General features: G+C 41.2%; 1 protein-coding gene across 7 annotated transcripts; it reads left to right on the top strand.

Annotated features, from left to right (window-relative positions):
* The first annotated feature begins 3 nt into the window (after nucleotides 1-3).
* Nucleotides 4-20,489, top strand: LOC120721452 (zinc finger protein 821). Of its 7 annotated transcripts, none has more exons than XM_040011803.1 (6): nucleotides 4-126; nucleotides 11,343-11,474; nucleotides 11,616-11,734; nucleotides 13,273-13,371; nucleotides 13,863-14,029; nucleotides 15,605-20,489. In XM_040011803.1, the coding sequence occupies exons 1-6, from the start codon at nucleotides 123-125 to the stop codon at nucleotides 16,569-16,571; spliced, it is 1,488 nt and encodes a 495-aa protein (XP_039867737.1). In that variant the 5' UTR covers nucleotides 4-122; the 3' UTR covers nucleotides 16,572-20,489. The 7 variants fall into 7 exon arrangements, with proteins under 7 accessions (XP_039867737.1, XP_039867736.1, XP_039867735.1 ...); XM_040011802.1 differs by having other exon boundaries at nucleotides 33-167; XM_040011801.1 differs by lacking the exon at nucleotides 4-126 and adding an exon at nucleotides 177-2,292 and having other exon boundaries at nucleotides 11,619-11,734.
* Nucleotides 20,490-20,509: the final 20 nt, after the last annotated feature.

Raw genomic sequence — 20,509 nt, 5'->3', positions numbered from 1 at the left:
GGTTCGCGAAAGAAGAGCTCAAGTTTATCATCAGCGTACAGTAACGTTAGCTGTACGGGAGGACTTAATCACAGTCTGTGCCCCTTACTCGAGACTCCTGCCTCATATGTTCACTGGACAACATGGGTAATAGTTGAATTATGTCTTCATTATGATGGGAGATGTAGGTAGGTGACTGTACTCAACCCTTTCTTATCATTTACTAATTGCTGTGTGGCTTGTTCGCTTCCATCGTTCTCACAGTAACTATAATGGGCTAACGTTAGGCTTGTTATCATTAGCCAGCTAGCTGATGTTATCCCGTTGTACTCACTGACTGGATATCTAAATAACTGTGCATAACGTGACGTGCCGTTTGCGTCTGAATGTGTGTCATCTGCCACTTGCCTCACAAAGGCGATTTCATGACCTGACTAGATTATTTTGTTGAGATGGCATATTTTTGCTCGAGCGTGCGGAAGAGTACATTTTCACCCGGTCAATGTGGTGCTGCGGTCAGTTTACTCGTGGCAGTCAGTGATGACGACTACATGCAATGTTATGACATTGACAGTCCAACGGTTTGTAGCGACATCTAGTGTTGACTGTAGGATATGCAGTTAGAAAGAGAGTTGAAAATGAAATTACAAGTGTCATGATCAATTGTAGCACTACTTTTTCTTCCTATTATGGCTAGAGGGAGAACAAAGGTATCACAAACTGTGCGAGAGGCTCAGAAATAGTAAGGCTTTTGTAACAGAAAAATACCCTCAGCTTTGTCAGTGTCCAATCAGTGGAGGCATCTCTGTGCATTTTAGAATAAAAAAAATATGCATAATAAAAAGTAAATGTTCATGTATTTTTTTTAATTATTTGAAATAGCACTGTCGCCTCACAGCAAGAAGCTTCTTGGTTTAAATTCAGTCTGAGGCCTTTCTGGATGTACTTTATATGTTCTTTCCACATCTGTATGGGGGGTTCACTCTCTGAAAACTCTTAACTTCCTCCCACAGGTCAAAGACATGCATGGGGTTAGATTAACTGGTGATCCTAAATTAGCTTCAAGTGTGAATATGAGTTTGAATAGTTGTCTCTATGGGTTAGCCCTGCAATAGATTGGCAGCTTGTCCATGGTATACCCTGACTCTGACTGGGATAGGCTACAACTGCCCCCCCCCCCCCCCCCTCACTCAAGGAAAGTGAAGGACTGGATGATCATTTTATTTAGCCTATAAAGGTACCTCTATCCTATAGGTTTATCTATACACTTTAGTGGTAATCTTAAAAATATATCCCTGTTAATCGAAAAATGCCAAATTGAATGTATTTTTTTGGCAACATAAACTCAAAAGTGTAACTGATTTATCAAATGTGTAAGTGCAAAATAATTGCTTGAACATTAATTTCCCCATTCTATTTAATAACAATATTCATAATACAAGAATATGATTAGAACAATAATTTAACCTAAGAGTATGATTTGACACATTAATCCTTCAAGGTCCTTTCAGATTATGGGTTTGTTTTTATGTTTTATTTATCTATCTATTTATTCATTTATTTTCGGTAGATTTCAGACGCGTGGGTGAGTTCTTATGATAGTGTTTATTGGGGATGTGATGTGCTGAGTAGTCCTTGGATGGATATTTATTAGTTATTAGTTGAGGTGTCATTGTCAGGTTATAGTTACAGAGCTTATGAAGTTAAATAGGAATCATTGCTTCGTCAAAACCGCCCACAGCAATTTACTTACTTTAAATTGATATTTGAACATGGTCGGGGTTTTTTCTCCCACACGACCTGAATGCAGCATAGTATCTTTCACTTGAACTCCCCTGCGTCCCTACACATCCCACAATGCTGTTCGACGTTAGCTTCATTCCTTTTACGTTTAGATATCAGCTGAGCTCGTGCTGCGCTGCAGTTGTGCGCGGGTGCCAGCGGATCGGGATCGGAGCAGCTCGGAGCTGCTCGGAGTCTCTCTGTCCGGGCTTGGACATCGTCTTAACCCGATAATCGGCTGAAGAAGGGGCTTTTAAAAAAGACAACAACAAAAAAGACCGCAAGAATGTGACTCTTAAATGTTCCCGTTTTTTTATTTTTTAATCTCCGAAAACGACCCAGTTTCTGATCTAAACGATTTGATTTTTTATATTATTATTTTCTTCATCATCTGCTCCCTCTGTCCGGAACATACTTGGACCGTCCGGGGTTAGGATATTCTTTTTTTTCTTTTCTTTTTTTCAATTTTTCCAACCGGTTTGGGCAGTAATATGTCCAGGCGAAAACAGACCAACCCCTTCAAAGTTAACTGTAGGTATTTCAGGTATTGTCTCTCTTACTATTTCACGAGTTTTATTGATGACACTTGCGCTATCCGTGTATACTTGGGTCGGTTGACATGATCACGCTGCGAGGCAAGCATTGTGAGTTTTCTCTCTCTCCGTGTGTGTGTGTGTGTTTGTTTGTTTGTTTGTTTTATCTATATTTGTAGGATATAAACATCGTAACTAATGATATTTGTGTTGCCAGACAGCTTTTAAAGAACCAGGATTTAGGCAAAAGGCAGTTTGGGGTTCAAAAGTTGTTTTTTGTTTTTTATTTTTTATTTTTTGAGGTAGAGGTAGGTTAGGGTTAGCACTTTAATTGTGATGGTTAATGTGAGGGTAAGGGGTTAGGGAGTATTTTAACTCTATGAAGATTGTCCAAAAAGATATGCATGTGTATCATAGTTTAAAAATGCAGTCCCAGGACACCTACTGTTGCAGGAACTACCACAGAATTAGTTTTGAGTATTTTGGCAGGTGCTTTTGTGCATGCATTGAGTTTTGGGTTTGTTTGTTTTTTCATGGGTGGAAGTTGGATTTTGTGAGGTGGCTGTAAGTGTGATTGGTCCACATAGAGCCAATGCAAAGAGTGGTAACTTCCTTATCAGAATTCTTTGATTATTTGATAAACAAACATGTATTTTAAGTTTGAGTAAATCAAACCCCATTTACCAAGACTACTGGTTAATTTTTTTTAAATATTACAGTCCTGGTGACTTTTCTTCATATTGAAGGTAAAAACCTTTTTGGAATGTGCCAAAATGTGTATATTTGGGAACAGGTTTTGCCAAAATAACAGATAAAGCCATGAAATGTGGCAGGTTTGTAGTTGATGCCAAGCTGGTAAACTTGTGTGATCCAGCCCATGAGCCCTATAACTAGAGACCATCTTGCAGTGGGATCACACAGGTTGTGACACATGCCAGAATACTGACATTTAGACTCATTAGTACTAAGTATTCAGCACTCATGAGTTGGACCACACCCATCTTCTGACTTAACCATTATTTTGCTGAAGAATACAGATATGTAACGTTTTGTGTCAGCGCCTTACAGCTTTTGTGACATTACTGCACTGGCAAAATTTGCCCACAGACACATATACAAACAACTGTCAGCATTTTCGAAATTCAGTTTGAGGTATCTCTATGGTACATTTTACCATGATGACACACACAGAATCACAAGTAGAAACCAATAATAGCTACTCTATCGTGCTTGGTAATAATGCAGTAATAACTACCATGCATACTTAATGCCAGCGTGTTGACGGGTGATGCAGCCACTTTGATCCAATCTTAGTGCGGTCCCACTTGACCACAGTTATTATTTACAGGTATATGAAAACAAAAGAAACGGGCATAAAATGGGCAATAAATGCAGTGAGAGCAAGCTCAGGTCAGATGCACTCAACAGACTAGAAAATCAATAGTGACCATCTTGCAAGGTTTTTCCAGCATAATTTTAGTGTTTACCACACCACAGAAAAACCACCCGCACAGTGATAAAACTATCAGTCAGTTTTTATGTAGGGTTAAATTTAGTCTTTAACCCGACTCGCTTTTTCATTTATCAGTTGTTTAAAAATAACTAAGATATGTAAGATACCCAATACTCTCACCTTACCTGTATGTGGCATCATCCCCAAAAGGCCAATTTTGAGCCAGGAAAAACCTCGTCTGGTGATCAGAAGGCATTACTACACTTTAATGCAAATACTCAGTACTCGGGGAGCCGCACCACACACAATCTCAAACTCGGCCTCATTTAGATCTCATCTGTAAAGTTTTATGTGTGTGATTAGTACTGTTGTTGGCACTGTCTTTCACTTCAGTTCAATTTTATTTATACAGTGCCAAATCACAACAACAAGCTACCCACAGACAGACAAACACCTGTACTCACACACATACAGGTACACAAGCTTATAACAATGCAAGCTACACTATTGCAGCATGTAATGACAAATAACTGAATGTGTTACATAATATGTGAAAGAGCACACTCCTGGTACTTTTTTAAAAATAATTTAAGTAGCCACTATCACTTGTATTTTAATAGTGGAGCTTATTACTTGTTGGCTTAAAATATTTTTTTATAAATATCTCTCCTTTAAAGCCGACAAGCTTATATTGACTAGAAATGTTGTGTGAAAGAATCTTTCAGTTAATTTAGGTATCAAGGCTTGTGGCTAACCATGTTTCTGGTTTCAGTTTTGAGATGTTATTTTTGTCAGTTATCTGCTCTTTTTAAAAAAAAAAAAAAAAAAGTATGAGGCATTTAAAAAAAAACCAAAAAAAAAAACCCCCACCTATGACTAAACCATGAACAGAAGGGACAGAGGTTTCAGCTTGTACAAACAGTAGCTATGCGTGCACTTGATTCAGTTTTCTCTGACAGCTCAGATTTAGGACAAGATTGCAGGAGAGCATTACTGAGCACACAAGCAGCAAGACTTCCCTTGCGTTGTATGCAAGAGTGTTTCTGTTATTTCCCCCTTTCTTCCTTTATTGAATGATACGTCTAATATTTTTCTACTACACAAACACTTTTCATGCTTACTTTCTAATTCTGTTCAACATCTTAGTTTCCCATCCCAAACAATAATTTAAGATTTTAATTAAGATTTTATTTTAATGGTAAGCAGTCATCTGAATAAACAAACATCTGGTTTCTGTTGTTTATATGTGATGGTTTGCTGCTCATCTGTTAAATAATTTTTTAGCTAAATAATAATTTCTTCCATTTAAAGAAGGGACCTTGGGCTTACTGGTCGCTTACAGTGTAATGCATACTGACTGGATTACTGACATTTGTTGACCAAATTCTATTTTAAAATAGTGTCATATTTTTATAAAGCACAGATAAATTTATTGAAGCAGATCTCAGGAGCTCTTGGGAGACCCTCTAATGTAGATATTTTGTTGGTGACTCATCTTCTACCAGGATGCTCTTGTCAGTGCTTACCCTGCTGACCTCTTATCTTAAGCTAGTTTTTGTCCACTGAAGGGGATTGCCCAGTGTAATCTACTGAAGTATGCTGCGACCCTCCTTTCTAAAGAGTTTGTTTAAACTTCTGGAGAAATGCATCTCACACTTGCTGCAGACCGCAGTCATCCCTGTGAGCTAATGAGCTCATTTGTTGCTCTGAAACACCTTTGAGAGTCAGCGAAAGGCCTCAGGAGGCCCCAAGACTGTTGTATAATATGTTTTTTTTTTAATTCTTGTGAGTGCAGAAGGACACCTTTTGCACACCAACTTTCATTCTTCCTCACCATGATTTGTTTTACCTGTCTTTTCTTGTGAGGTATGAATTGCATTCAAAGAGCTGTCCCCTTTGAGTGGGTCAGACCAGACAGACTGACAGACCAGACAGGCAGGGAGACAGTCTGACAGGCAGGCGGGCTGACACACATGCACATGCTCACACACACACACAAATGCACACACTCAGTAGTACGCACGCGCACACACACACACACACACACACACACACACACACACACACACACACACACACACACACACACACACACACACAGGGAATTCCAGACAATGATACAACAGCGGTGTCTGTCTAGCTGTTAAGTTTGATGTACAACAATACTCAAGATTTTTATGCATTACATAAAAGTATTTTGTTTGGAGGTGGTGGTGCATACCCTCGTGGTGTGTCAAGTGGATGCCTGTCAGGGAAGTACAGTATATTTGTGTAACAGTATATGTGAGGCTTTGGTTTCATAATTTTTCTGTACCTAAATGTAGAAGTTCTGAAAACCTTTATTAGTATTAATTATAACAAATAAGGTGTTATTTCAGAATATTTCACATTATATATGTATTGTTGATCCAACTATGAAATTGAGTTCTCAGGTGGGGGGCTGTTATGAATCCAACTTTGAGTCTCGTGTGGCTACAAGGTGTTTGTCAGTCTTGTAGTTGAGGCAAAATCCTAATCTAAACATGTAGGTTATTCATGGTGAGAACTGATCAGATGTCTGGCCCACCGTCCTTGTTCTCCAGAAAGTCTGTGGACGTAAGAGGGGGGGCCCCAGTACTTCTGCAGATTCAGACAGTGTTGTGTGTCTGCATGTGTGCGTTTTTGGAGGGGATGGCTGCTGAAAAGGAGAAGGAGGGGCCTTTGAATTCAACAGGACCCCCATTGCTCTGTGTTTGAGTAGAGTTTTGGCATTCTGTCTTTTGTCTGTTTTGTTTTGCGCGCTACCCCTCCGTCACCCTACCACCCCCGGCCTGCGCCCCCCCCCCAACCAGCCCTCTCCCTCTTGTGTGTGTCTCTTGGCTGATGAGTTTGTCTCTTTGTCTGGATTCAGTCAGACACTGCGTCACCTCCTGCCTACAGACACACAGACTCAGAGATAACATCGCAGTGCTAGAGACTGAGGGAGCGAGGAGGGTGGGTAGTGGTGATGGTGGCGGCGGGGGGGAGCAAGGAGAGACAGATGTACAGACAGAACCGTAGCGGTGGGGGGATGGGTATCTCTCACACATCAATCATTGGCTATGCGCCGAGAAGCCAGCCTGTTGTAGTAGTTCACAGTTCAATACTCGGACCCACTCTAACGAATGCTTGGATTTCTGTGGGAAAAGTGCCCAAACTGTGTTCACATACCAACTTCTCACAAGTAGCCAAATGACTAGCTTTAAGATTATACTTCTGTCTTGCTCACACACACAATAAAAGAGAAAGTGTATGTCTGTGCACCGTGCACAGTACCTCAGGATTGTGATGAATGCTGTAATTACTTCTGCCAGTCTCAGGTAACTGAAGTCAGGATCTCTCTCTCCCATCTTCTGATCTGTGTAAATGGAGAGGGAGCACACAAGGGAAGAAAATTGGATTTTAAGCTATCATTAATTTTCGCTATCTCAAGTGGTGATGTTCCTATGTGTGAATGCCAGAGGAGTTTTCACCAAGACTGCATCCAAAGGAGCAGTGCTGGCAGTTGAATGAGCGTTTGCGGAGTCCAGTGTAATAAGAAGAAAAGTGAAGGGATTGCATCGCATCCTGCAGCCAAAAAGAGCCGCTGTGTACAATAAAGTGTGGCATCGCGGCAAGTGAAATGAGCTACATATGGGCTGTCATGGTGCAAAGCTTTATCCTCCCCCTCAGAGCTGATGGTAAAGATATAGAAGTAGACAGAGCTCCATATATAAGCTGGGAGGACAGAGGGCGAGCCAGGCTGTTCAGTGTGTGGGTGGTACTGAAGGAGAGAGAGAGAAACGGAGCAGCTAGGCAGTTAGCTGGAGGATAACAGTGCAGGCTGCTACCCCCGTGGGACTGCAGCATGGCTGTCGGAACAGCTAGCATGTATCTGTGATTGTATATGTGTGTAAAAATAGTGGGGGTTGGGATGCAAATTAAGTAAATGTGCATGCATATATGCAACTGGGCTTGTCTCGCTGCTTTTGTATGAATCCTGCTGCTTGTTGTATAGGTCATATAAAACCAGATGAATCTGCTAAGAAGTTCTTCTCAAGCTGATCGCGCCCCCAGAATGTTAAGAAAAAGGTAGAATGGTTTCAATAATTTACTCTCTGGGACAGCTTTCTATCTGTTTTGCTCTGATTATAGGTTTTGTTTTCATTAGCGTGTTATATTTCTGCAATAATCTCAAGATTTTTTAATTGTAATTGGATGGCGTGATCCACATTAAGTGTGATCAAACCATGGAACTTCAGTGATAGGTGAAACCACTTCTATTAAAAGATTTAAAGATTTATACCTTCTTGTGATACACTACAGTAGCAGATGCTGTAATGAAGTTGCTATGGAGATAAAGCTTTCATGTGCCGGGTACAATGTATGGGTAGAGACAGTTGCTCAGAATCGTTTTCTTTTTGTGCCCAAGGCAGGACAAAATTTCAAGGTATACCTATAAAAGAAGCCTCGTTTGGAATATCATCAGTTCTTCTGATTGTGCAGTCAGATGAAGATATTTTTGAGCAAAAAGCCTTCAGTTCTTTTTGTGCTTCACTATAGGCTGCACTAAACTCATCAGATTCTGTCATACACAATCCAACAGGCAGTCTTGTTGTCCCTGGTTCTGATCCAGCATCTGCTGAAGTGGAGATTTCTCTCTGAAGTTATGTCAGGATTCCAGGTGCCTCTTTAGCTTCCTTGGCAACATGTTGGCATTTTTAACTCTTCCCAACAACAGCTGCAGTCAGGCTGAAGGCCAGTGACTGTCAGTCATGGCTTTTTAATATTTAACTGCACAAAAAGTATACCTGCAGTACTATTAAGGCACACTATTATGGCCCAAGATTTCGACGCATAGAACCAGATGGTAGTAGTTGTCCTCTGTATAAGATTATTGTTCTATCAATGTCCAGGATATGTTAGGGACACATCCTCATTTGTATTTCTCAGCATCTTTAGGTGTTGTGACTTTTTGCTTACAATACAGGGAGTGCAGAATTATTAGGCAAGTTGTATTTTTGAGGAATAATTTTATTATTGAACAACAACCATGTTCTCAATGAACCCAAAAAACTCATTAATATCAAAGCTGAATGTTTTTGGAAGTAGTTTTTAGTTTGTTTTTAGTTTTAGCTATTTTAGGGGGATATCTGTGTGTGCAGGTGACTATTACTGTGCATAATTATTAGGCAACTTAACAAAAAACAAATATATACCCATTTCAATTATTTATTTTTACCAGTGAAACCAATATAACATCTCCACATTCACAAATATACATTTCTGACATTCAAAAACAAAACAAAAACAAATCAGCGACCAATATAGCCACCTTTCTTTGCAAGGACACTCAAAAGCCTGCCATCCATGGATTCTGTCAGTGTTTTGATCTGTTCACCATCAACATTGCGTGCAGCAGCAACCACAGCCTCCCAGACACTGTTCAGAGAGGTGTACTGTTTTCCCTCCTTGTAAATCTCACATTTGATGATGGACCACAGGTTCTCAATGGGGTTCAGATCAGGTGAACAAGGTGGCCATGTCATTAGTTTTTCTTCTTTTATCCCCTTTCTTGCCAGCCACGCTGTGGAGTACTTGGACGCGTGTGATGGAGCATTGTCCTGCATGAAAATCATGTTTTTCTTGAAGGATGCAGACTTCTTCCTGTACCACTGCTTGAAGAAGGTGTCTTCCAGAAACTGGCAGTAGGACCTGGAAGTTGAGCTTGACTCCATCCTCAACCCGAAAAGGCCCCACAAGCTCATCTTTGATGATACCAGCCCAAACCAGTACTCCACCTCCACCTTGCTGGCAGTCTGAGTCGGACTGGAGCTCTCTGCCCTTTACCAATCCAGCCACGGGCCCATCCATCTGGCCCATCAAGACTCACTCTCATTTCATCAGTCCATAAAACCTTAGAAAAACCAGTCTTGAGATATTTCTTGGCCCAGTCTTGACGTTTCAGCTTGTGTGTCTTGTTCAGTGGTGGTCGTCTTTCAGCCTTTCTTACCTTGGCCATGTCTCTGAGTATTGCACACCTTGTGCTTTTGGGCACTCCAGTGATGTTGCAGCTCTGAAATATGGCCAAACTGGTGGCAAGTGGCATCTTGGCAGCTGCACGCTTGACTTTTCTCAGTTCATGGGCAGTTATTTTGCGCCTTGGTTTTTCCACACGCTTCTTGCGACCCTGTTGACTATTTTGAATGAAACGCTTGATTGTTCGATGATCACGCTGCAGAAGCTTTGCAATTTTGAGACTGCTGCATCCCTCTGCAAGATATCTCACTGTTTTTGACTTTTCTGAGCCTGTCAAGTCCTTCTTTTGACCCATTTTGCCAAAGGAAAGGACGTTGCCTAATAATTATGCACACCTGATATAGGGTGTTGATGTCATTAGACCACACCCCTTCTCATTACAGAGATGCACATCACCTAATATGCTTAATTGGTAGTAGGCTTTCGAGCCTATACAGCTTGGAGTAAGACAACATGCATGAAGAGGATGATGTGGACAAAATACTCATTTGCCTAATAATTCTGCACTCCCTGTACACCCTGTACCGGGGCAGGTCCACCACAGGCGAATCGGATCTGGGTGTGTGTCCCTAACATCTTGGCGCACAGCTGGGGTCTTTCCTCCTCATCCACAGCCATTGACTGCAGCGCTAAGCAATCCCTGGAATCACCTTGAAGGTGGTGGCATAGGGTTTGGCTGTGCATCTCCAAGTGTTTAATAAGTTTAACTATGGAATGCTAAACTGTTGCTATCCAGCCTCAATGCTCTGCATCTGATTTCAGCTGAGTGTGTCACAGCTTTTTCCCATGGTACTTTTAGTTCTATAAAGTAGACAATACAGAGAGTGGTGGACCAAAGTACCAGATCTGGTCTTTGGGCAGAAGCAACTATTTCTGATGGGATTATAAGCTGTTGACCTGTATCAAAGAACATTTTCTAGTAACAACCTCCTTCAAAAGTCTTCCTGGTCAATGATGGAGGGTATTTTTGTCATTGTTCTTGAAGTGGCAGTGGTGCTGCTCTTTTGGCATTGATAGACAGAGATTTCAGCACCTGGTTGTGTCTCTAAGTATACCTGCCTTGACAAAGGCTCACTTTAATTAAAGTCATGATGTGCCTGAGTGCGTTTCCAGTTGATTGTCCCTTTTATTCAATATTTCCCACTTCATCCACTTTTGCTGTTGGGCTTCTAAGATTAGCAAATCTTGCAGCCGCCTCCTGCCACTGGAGTTCTAAAACTACCAGCTTTCGCCATTTTCCTTTGTTCCACAAGGGTCTATCTGGAAACAGGCCCACTCCTACTCTTCTTTGCTGAATGTAGCTCCCAATCTTAGAAGGATGGAGTGCTGATTTAGCCTGTAGTACAGTTTGTGTTGGTGTCCATTTCCAACATGTTGTTAATACTGGCATGACGGGTCTTATGGTTGTGTCTCAAGACTATGAGAAGGTCAACTCCAGTCTTGTCTTGAAGCCTAGTTTGGAAGAGCTTGTTGGCTTTTTCTACATGTACCACAAGTGAGAACTTTTCAACTTTTCAAGACTCTTACCGACGGTCCTTCTACTGTCTTTCTATCTCCAGGGCCATTCCACACTTCAACCATCACAGGACTCCAGCACACTATTAACATGGATGGCAGAGACGAATTCACAGAGGACAGTGAATGCTGCAGCAACAACTCCCAGGAAGTCCAAGGGCAGGATAGCTTCTCAGGTACAGGATGGAGGGAAGGGTCAGGGAAGGACTGTTGGACTCTGTAGGAATGTCCTTGGAATGAGGGGTGTTAGTGAGAATAAGCCCTGCCCTGTGTTTTGTTGTCTGTCCGTATTGATAGGGCTGTGTTTGCCTCCATAGAAGACAGCGATAGTGACCCAGAAAACCACGGCGAAGACTCGTCCTCCAACACCTCTGCTGACGACCACATGACCACCAAGAGAACGCAGTGTCTCCTACAAGGAGCAGGAGTCAAAGAGGTGAGAGGGCTGCTAATTTAGACACCTTCACTCTAGTGTTTGTTATGATGGTGCTTTGAATGGCAATAATGTTTATTTCATTCTAACAAATACAAAAAAGGAACACGCACAAAGGTTGTGGTAAGGTTCTCATAACTGGAAAAATAATTTTATCTATTTCTCACTGTGTACTTCTTTGAAAACAACTTCTTGGCACATCATCAATTAGTTTGAACACAACTTAAGCATTACACTAGAAGAGACCATACTGGTAACGTTGTGGTGTGGAATAAACACACAAATAAAACACGACAGAGATTAAAAAAAAAAATGAAGACAAGTATCTGCCCTGCATCTGTTTGATTATGAAATATGTGGTTTATAAACGAGTTGGTAGGCGTGAGAAGAATTTATCAACTCTCATCCATCAGTCGTGCATGAAAAACAAGTCAATGTGAACCGTAATTTGCATCTAGATGCCCACCCTGTCATCTGCTCCAGTTTTATGATGTTTAATTAGGTTCATGCATCTGTGAATTTAAAGCTAATGTGCTGTGCTAGAGAATATTGCAGATATTTCTCCTGAGATAACCGGAAAGGAAGTAGTGATATTTCACCAAAATCGTTCTATTTGTATGCAAAATAACAATTAACATAATAAACTTTTGACATTTTTGTTTTATTACTTCGAAAAGATAAAAGTGAAAATGATAAATAATCAGTTAAAAGACATCACTAATATAGTAAAAGTGGGAAAAAAAAGTAGTGGGCTACCTACTTAGTACATCTACAGGAGCCATGGAAACCCATGCCATGAAACCACATGCAGTTACTGAATCAGCAGAGCGTTGGTGAATTTTATGCACTGCTCTGTAACTTTACATGAACTGTCACATTCACAGATGAGTTGCTGTGGTTCCTAAAAGCTTCCACTTTGCAATAATACAGCTTACAGCTGATCGTGACTGTTTGTGAGGGAAGAAATTTCATGAACTGACTTGTCCTCGCAACGCTGGCGTCATTTTACAGCAACACACATGAATTCAGAGAGCAAACCATTTTTTCACAAATGTTTGTAAAGGCAGACCATATGGCTGTTTGATTTTTTTAGACCTGTGCAATGGTTCGAGAACACCTGGATTCAAAGATGAAGCGGTCTGGCCCAATATTTTTATTCAAAAGTGCCCTTTGAGTTATTAGACACCCCCAGGTCCAACCAATATGTTTTCTGCCTGCACCTTCTGTTTGAAAATGTTCTGTGAGTCACATCTGTCTCAGCACACAGTGTGATGTCACTGTCAGTGAGTCACCGGGACTTGTGGGAATTTTGCTCAGTCATACACTCAACACGTCTTCATCCACTTGTGAAAATGCTTCAGACCAAAACAAGGCCTGTTTTACGTTTTAACTGCCATCATACAAATTGGAAATTTTAATTTAATAAATAACTCAGAATTCAGATTTGTGATTTACAACTGTAAGATGTAGGTGTAAAATCATTTGAATGTAGTGTTAATGTGCTTCTGAAACGAGTTTAAATGGTTCTTGACTTTCCTCAGGAGAGCGAGGAAGGGGGAGAGCACAGCAACAACTTTGTTTGTCCTCTCTGCCCGCTGGATTTCAGCAGCCCAGATAAGCTCATCTCCCATGTCTACCAGGTGAGAATAACATCGTCTCACATGCCCCGATCTAGTACAGAACCAAAAAAAGAAATGCAATTTTCAAAGCCGTGTGGCAGCAGCCTATCTGCTCTGCAATCTGTCTACTTTGTCATATAGCTGCATAGTTTTGTTTTTATGAATTGTGGGAATAGTGCCACGAGCGTTAACGGTAATTGTTATTGCTGTAATAAATTTGGTTTAGAGTGGTCTCCCAGCCTTTTTCTTATGTAAACGTTGTATAAACTCTGTATGCTGTTTGCATTTATACTACCATGCATAACAACCACAGCATCAATTATAACTGTTGCAGACATGAATTTAAATATTATAATTTTACTTTTCAAGTTCATAATATTTTAAATGTATATTTCCTTTGTTATTTTTTTCTTTTGCAAACATATTGCAAACTGATAATCGCCTGCAATACAAAGTTATTATATCTTTTAAGTTTGCTGCTTTTCTCATCTCTGTTTGCTGTCTTGTAACAGCACACGACTATGATGAGCAACACCAAGAGCTATGTGTGCCCAGTGTGTGGGCGAGCCCTGAGTTCGCCCGGCTCACTTGGACGCCATCTTCTCATCCACTCCGAGGACCGCCTCTCCAACTGCGCTGTCTGTGGTGCACGCTTCACAGACACCAACAACTTTAACAGGTTGAGCTCATCTCTGCTGTAGCTCTCATCTCAGGTCTTCAATGCAGATTGAATATAGATGTTGTGATATAATTATACTAACCGGGCCCTGAAGTTTCTGTGTTTATTTAGTGCTTATTATTTAATTATGTCATTTATCTTAAGAATTTTAAAACAATATCTCATATGTGGTCCCTTTATGACAAGGTGAAAGACACCACTGATTCAGAAGGATGAGTTATTTAAAATGAGGCCTTTTAATTTTTCTAGTATCTAAAAATTGATTCTGGCAGGAGTGTAATGTTGAAACATAAAAAAATCCATGCTACTTTTTTTTTTTTTTTTTTTTAAAGACAAACCTTTTCTTTTGTCGAACCTTTGAAAATATAAATTGAGTAAAAAGAAGTCACATTTTCTCTTTAATACATTATAATAGAATGAGAAAGAGCAATGGTTTTCCAAGTGTGGGATTAGACAGAATGCAGAGCATGAGGGATGAATAAAATTAGTACTGCAATGACAGATTTAATGGAAATAAACTTGCGTGTTGCTTAGCAACTACCATTACATTTCTAATTTAAACAGCACTGACAAGGTCAGGACGCATTGTAGAAGGAGAAGCAGTGTGAAGTGATGAAAAGGAGAGAGGAGAAAAGTCATGAAGCATTTGCTGCTAAGTTTGGAAAAATAAAACATAAATACTTGTTATTCTAAAGAGAGACAAAAAAAAGGTGTATCTTAGATGTACGTGGAAAAGCTGTATCATGTTGTTCCAGCCAGCTACAATAAAGTAACATAACCAGCATCTGGCAACCAGTGTTTTCTGAACAGTCACCTCCTCTGAGGCTGTTAACAGCCTGTTAAACTTCTCTCCAGAGAGCTAGCCAGAGTTCATTTGACGCATGGCCCTTATTCCTCTCTGAAGCAAAAAAGTTTGGGAAACGACTAACATGGAATCAGTCATCTCTTCCCATTGCAGCAAAGTGGTTTCAAGTCATGTAACTCATCGCAGCTTGACAGAAGCTAAATTTTACTGTTGCCTAAAATATGTGACCATACGAGCCAGGCTAACAAAAATTCAAGGCAAAAACAATGCCTGTCAGTCTGATGTATGAAGCCTTTGTTGCAGGCTGGTGGAAAAAAATCCCTGCGGGGTGAAATCTCGGATTTCAGACTGCTCTGAACACTTAGTTTCAGATAGTTTAGTGGGTTTTTTTCCCTCCTGCTCTTGTCTCTGTGTAACGTAAGCGAGAGAGTATATCACAGATATCGTGATCTCAGGCACGCTGTGGCTGTGTGCACAGAAACCCCACCTAGCTGTTCAAAACTCAGATGAAAGTTAGTTTATAGTGACGGTGAGAGAGCTAAAAGCATTTTACTTAGACGCAGTATAAAATGAATACGTTTATTTTTAACAGGAAACAAATCTCGTCTAGGAGACCTCAAGTGAAAGGCTCTATGATCCCCACATTAAAGATTTAGACAGGAGCAAGCCTTCTATCGGGGATCTAATGCTTCCCTGGAAGAGTCCAGACCGCTTAAAAAAAAAAAAAAAAAAAAAAAGGATGTTTACCTGATTCATGTATCCTGTCGTAGGGAGAAGCTTAAAGAAGTCCTCGACACAACTAGGATGGATTTTACTGGGGGAAGGGACACCAGTTCCATGTCCCAGTCCCTCTCGAGCAGCCCCATGAGCAGCCCGGGCCCCTGCACTGACTCTTGCCATGGACCGGGCCCCAGTCCCAGTTCGTGTCAGGGTCCTTGCCCGTGTCAAGCAACTAACCCCAATCCCAACCTATGTCAAGCCCAACGTTCCTGCCAGGGGCAGGGTCACATCTCAAGCCAGTGTCAAGGCCCCAGACCATGTCATGGCCCTGGGCCAGGATCAGGACCGTGCACGGACCAGGGACCCGCATTTCCCTCACTGCCCGATAGTCTCCTCTCTGAAGGGCCATCCCTCGCCTCAATCCCTGATGCACTCAACTCCTCCTCTTCAGGCCTTCCTCCTATCCCTGATATCCTGAGCCCTATGCCAGTGTATCCTGCCGGAGTGCTGCTGGTGTGCAACAGCTGCGTGGCTTATCAGCAGCTAGTGGCGGCCCAGTCACCGATGCGAAAATGGGCTCTGCGTCGGAAGAACGAGCCCTTGGAGGCCCGACTGCAGCGTCTGGAGCGTGAGCGCACGGCAAAGAAGAACAAGCGGGCGTGTGAGACAGAAGAAGAGAGGGAGCTGAGGCGGCTGCGGGACCGCGAGGCCAAGCGCATGCAGAGGATGCAGGAAACGGAGGAGCAGCGGGCACGCAGGCTGCAGAGGGACAGGGAGGCCATGCGATTAAAGAGGGCCAACGAGACACCAGAGAAGAGGCAGGCCAGGCTGATCCGCGAGAGGGAGGCAAAGAGGATCAAGCGACGGCTGGACAAGATTGACCCTGCTCTGAGGACACAGATAGAGCACGATCCTGCAGCCATGGCTGCCCTCACAGCAGACATGAGTCTCTTCCAGTTTCCCTGCCCTATGCCTGTCCCCTCCATTGATAATGGTCTATTCATGAAGCTGCCCTAGTGGGTCCAGGCCAATCGGGTGAGGGCAGAATCCAGTTGGCTTCTCGCAGCATCATTAACCTCTGCACTGCGCCATCAGGCTGCCTGTTCACAGAGAACCATTCCTAGCTGGTTTCCTCTCAGCTCGATCTGCGTCGAACAGCTTCGCACACAAGCTGCTTTGTTAAATACAACAAAAACTTCTTCAACGTCTTTTTTTAAACAGCCTAGAAAACCTTGGGAACAGGGATGAGAATGTTTCTTATTGTATGGATGATGACATAAGAGCATGTTGTAAAGAGATTTTATCTGTTGCGTCAGTGGACTAGCAGATTTAACACAGTTCATACTCATAGGAGCAGTTACACTTCCTTTGAGGGGACAAAAAAAAAATCATTTGCACATGGACCTTCAGTGACAGGAGAGGGGACTTTGTAGCCACAGTCCCCTCTCCTTTCTGGTCCACTCCGCCAGCCCAGTGACTCTGATTTCCAGGTAGCTACACCTCTCTCTTCAAGCTGCTACCATGGGTCCCTGGGAAGTTCGTGTTCAGTCAAACTACTACCTCAGCTGGCGCCGTGGACGCGCCCTCTGTCCTGTGGCTTACTGCGTTCCAACTCCAAGCTTCCAAAGCTCTATATGTACTGTACACTACTACCGAGGATGCAGGTCATTTTTGTTTGTTTTCTTTACATTGTTATGTTTGTATTTATCATTCAGGCACTTTAATAGGACACACACATTCACAAGTGATTTTAAAAACAAGAGGCGTTATAGATTCTGACATAAAGTTTGAATGAATGTCCTATTGAACGTGTTCAGTGTTGAGCTACATTCCTCTTATTTCTGAGTTTTACATCTCAATGCAGTCCACCTTTGTACATTCTCTTTGCCAAGATACAACTCTCGCGTCTTTACGCTCCGAACATTTTTGCCAATGTCATTTATATTTTGACTTTCTTTTACAGAGGTTTTCTCTGGCTCTTAAAAAACAACAAAAGAGTAAAGTCATAAAGTCTGTGCTGCTGTTATTGTACTGTAAAATACATTAGTTACCTCTTATATGTTTGGGCTCATTGCATTGAGGAATATTCTATTCCTGTAAGTGGTTGCAAAGAAACAGTACACAACATGTTACCTGTTGACCTCAGAATTTGTCGCATTACTTGAATTCTGCCCTAAAAGATGCATTTGTTTTCCTCATGAGCAGGTTCCGACACGGTGGGTTTTTACCATCATACGGGAAATCGTACATAGATAATGCAACCTCTGCTTTGTGCAATTTGTGTAGCATCCACATGTGTTGTAAGGCTGCAGTACCTTCAAGATGTGTAAACAGTACCACTTAAATTATGTTTTATATCTGCAAGTCACTTTTATGGAGTCACATGACAAGTGGAAATTGTTCTAAACACTTTTTTTGTTTGTTTCCTTCATCTGTTACTGAGCACTGGGGCTAACTTCACGGCACATACAGCCCATACCAGGAGATCCATTAACCTCATTCCAGCACATATTTATGCAATATGATGTGAATATATATATATATATATATATATGTATTTTTTTTTTTTCTTGTAAAAGTGTTTTGAGGTGTTTTGTTGATTTACAAAATGTTAAAATTAGAGGCCATGGTTGGATAACCCTTGTTTAATTTCCTGCCTGTTACCTCCACTTCTTGTCTTTGCTTATCCAGATGGAAACATTTAACAGTGTCAAATGAGCAGTTTCAGAAGTACTCTTTAAAGAAGAACGAGCAGCGGTTCTGTTTGAGTCACTCCTAGACGAGCCGCAACCCACCTGGCTGTTAGTTCCAGCAGGTTTAATGAAGAAAAAACAAAAGACAAAAAAATTAAAGGGAGTTTTGGTTTTATCCTCAGAGGCTTTTTTCTAGGAGTGCATCAAACCTCTATGCAACAGATGTTATTTATTAAAGGAAATTAATTCACTTTTCACTGAAACTATGCAGAATGCGACCTCAATTTTAAACAGACTTCAAAGCAAACAGTTCAGCTACTCAGGCAGTTTAACTCAGAGGGCTCAGGGCCTGGATACGGCACCCCAGCCCATAAGAATCATTTGTAGACCTGTCATGCAAACAGAACAGTTTTAGGCAGTTTTGGGACTTTTAGTAGAGACATTTTTGTCTTTTTTTGAGAGACGTTTCCTCTTCCTAGTTCAGCACAAAAAGCAACAGGGTTTCACTGCCATCCTTCTCACTATACACTCTACCAAGGGCAGATCAGTGTTCTCAACAAAGGCTTCAGGTGTCGTCTCTTTCTCTCAGAATATGAATACTGGGTATTCTCAGAGGTTGCTCTTTGAAATTGCTGTGACCCTGTTTGTCCTAAAACTTCACTTACTAGTTGAAAGGAAGTTCTGTGGACTCTGACGCGGCGCTGTTCTTTGGCAGCAGCGCTCTCTCAGTGTGGATTAGGTAAAAACACTGCATGTCCTGAAACTGCACTCGTCCTAGAATGGTTCAACATGAGCTTGTGTTCTGTTTGTTTATGCCTGCCTGTTTTTTACAGTTTAATCGAAAAATGTTTCAAGATGTTGGCCTTTCTATATTCTATCAGGATTTTCTCTCAATGTCCATGTTTACAAAAGAAGTCTTTCTGATCAAGGCCAAATGAATGAGCTAAACTGCTAATGACAACATGCTAGTTGTGATATCAATGCATTCTGACTGGATGGCACTTTGGGGGACGCCATCCTCTGTTACTGGAATAACAGATGTACAGACCGTGACGAAACCTGGATAAGAATGTGGAAATAAACATTGAATTTATTATAATGTTGGTTTGCAGCATTGTTTACATTTTTTGCAGTTTTTTTTTTTTTTCCTACAAATCACTGCATAAGATCAGTTCTGTTGTTTCCAAACCTTGAGCCCCTGCAGCCCATTGTCTTCATTAATCATTAACAAGGGGAAGCATTTAGGTTTCAAGAATCAAACTAAAGTAAAAGCACAATCTCACCTGCAAATTGTGTTTATACATGAATCATTAGTTCAACTTAAACTCGCTGCATTACCACCCTGGTCATTCATTGTTTTAGCTGAAGTGGCTTTGTCCTCCCAGGAGAACCTGACCCCTATTTTTAGATACACTGGGTTAATTGGCCATTTTAAATTGTCTGTAAGTGCTAATAGTTGTAAAGGTTAATAGCTTAAACTTTAAGCACAGAGTGAGATCATCACTGAGGGCCAAACTTAAAAAATGTAGGTCTACACATGTATCTTCATAACAACTCAGGACTTTAGTGGGCACCATGCACGCTTAGACTGAAATTCATAAACATTATGGTGGACAGGGTAGTAGTTGACACTGACATCAAAATAGCCAGCTATGATATACTCCCCAAGACCATCAGAAAATGCTGAAACACAAACAAGAAATGTCCTGCAAAATAACAGACATAATAAAATGAGAAACAAATTTCAGGACCTATTGTGATATACTATGTGAGGTAACCAGTGCAAGTACTGAAGACACCAAATGCGCTCAAATCCCAAATAACTAATTACATAATAGGGTTACCTGTGTGCATTTTACTTTGGACAGCTGTGTACAGACGTGTATCTTCTGAATGTTTCCATTTACTGAAAGTAAATTGATACATTTTATACAATTTGGCTTATAACACATATAAAACTAAGCTAACACTGTGTAACAATGTGACATGAGCACTTTTGTTCAGCAGCTCTTGTTGTATACTACTATATTTACCAGCTATACATTACAGGTCAAGATGTGACAATCAACTTGTAAAATGGGTTATTCACAAGCAGCAAAACATAAAGTAGATAAAATAACCTCCCTCTAAAGTGGGTGTAGCTTGTGTAGAACCAGTGTGCACCCACTTCTTAAAGCTGGTCATGAAAGCTGTATGCTCTGAAAAAAGAACAGTTTAAAAAAAAAGAAGCCACGAGTTACCATAACATTCATGGCCATGATG

The sequence above is a fragment of the Simochromis diagramma genome, unplaced genomic scaffold (genome assembly GCF_900408965.1).
Source record: "Simochromis diagramma unplaced genomic scaffold, fSimDia1.1 OVJJ01000603.1, whole genome shotgun sequence".
Lineage (NCBI taxonomy): Eukaryota > Metazoa > Chordata > Actinopteri > Cichliformes > Cichlidae > Simochromis > Simochromis diagramma.
The sequence above is the reverse complement of the archived record's forward strand: the minus strand, read 5'-3'. Positions and strand labels throughout refer to the sequence as shown.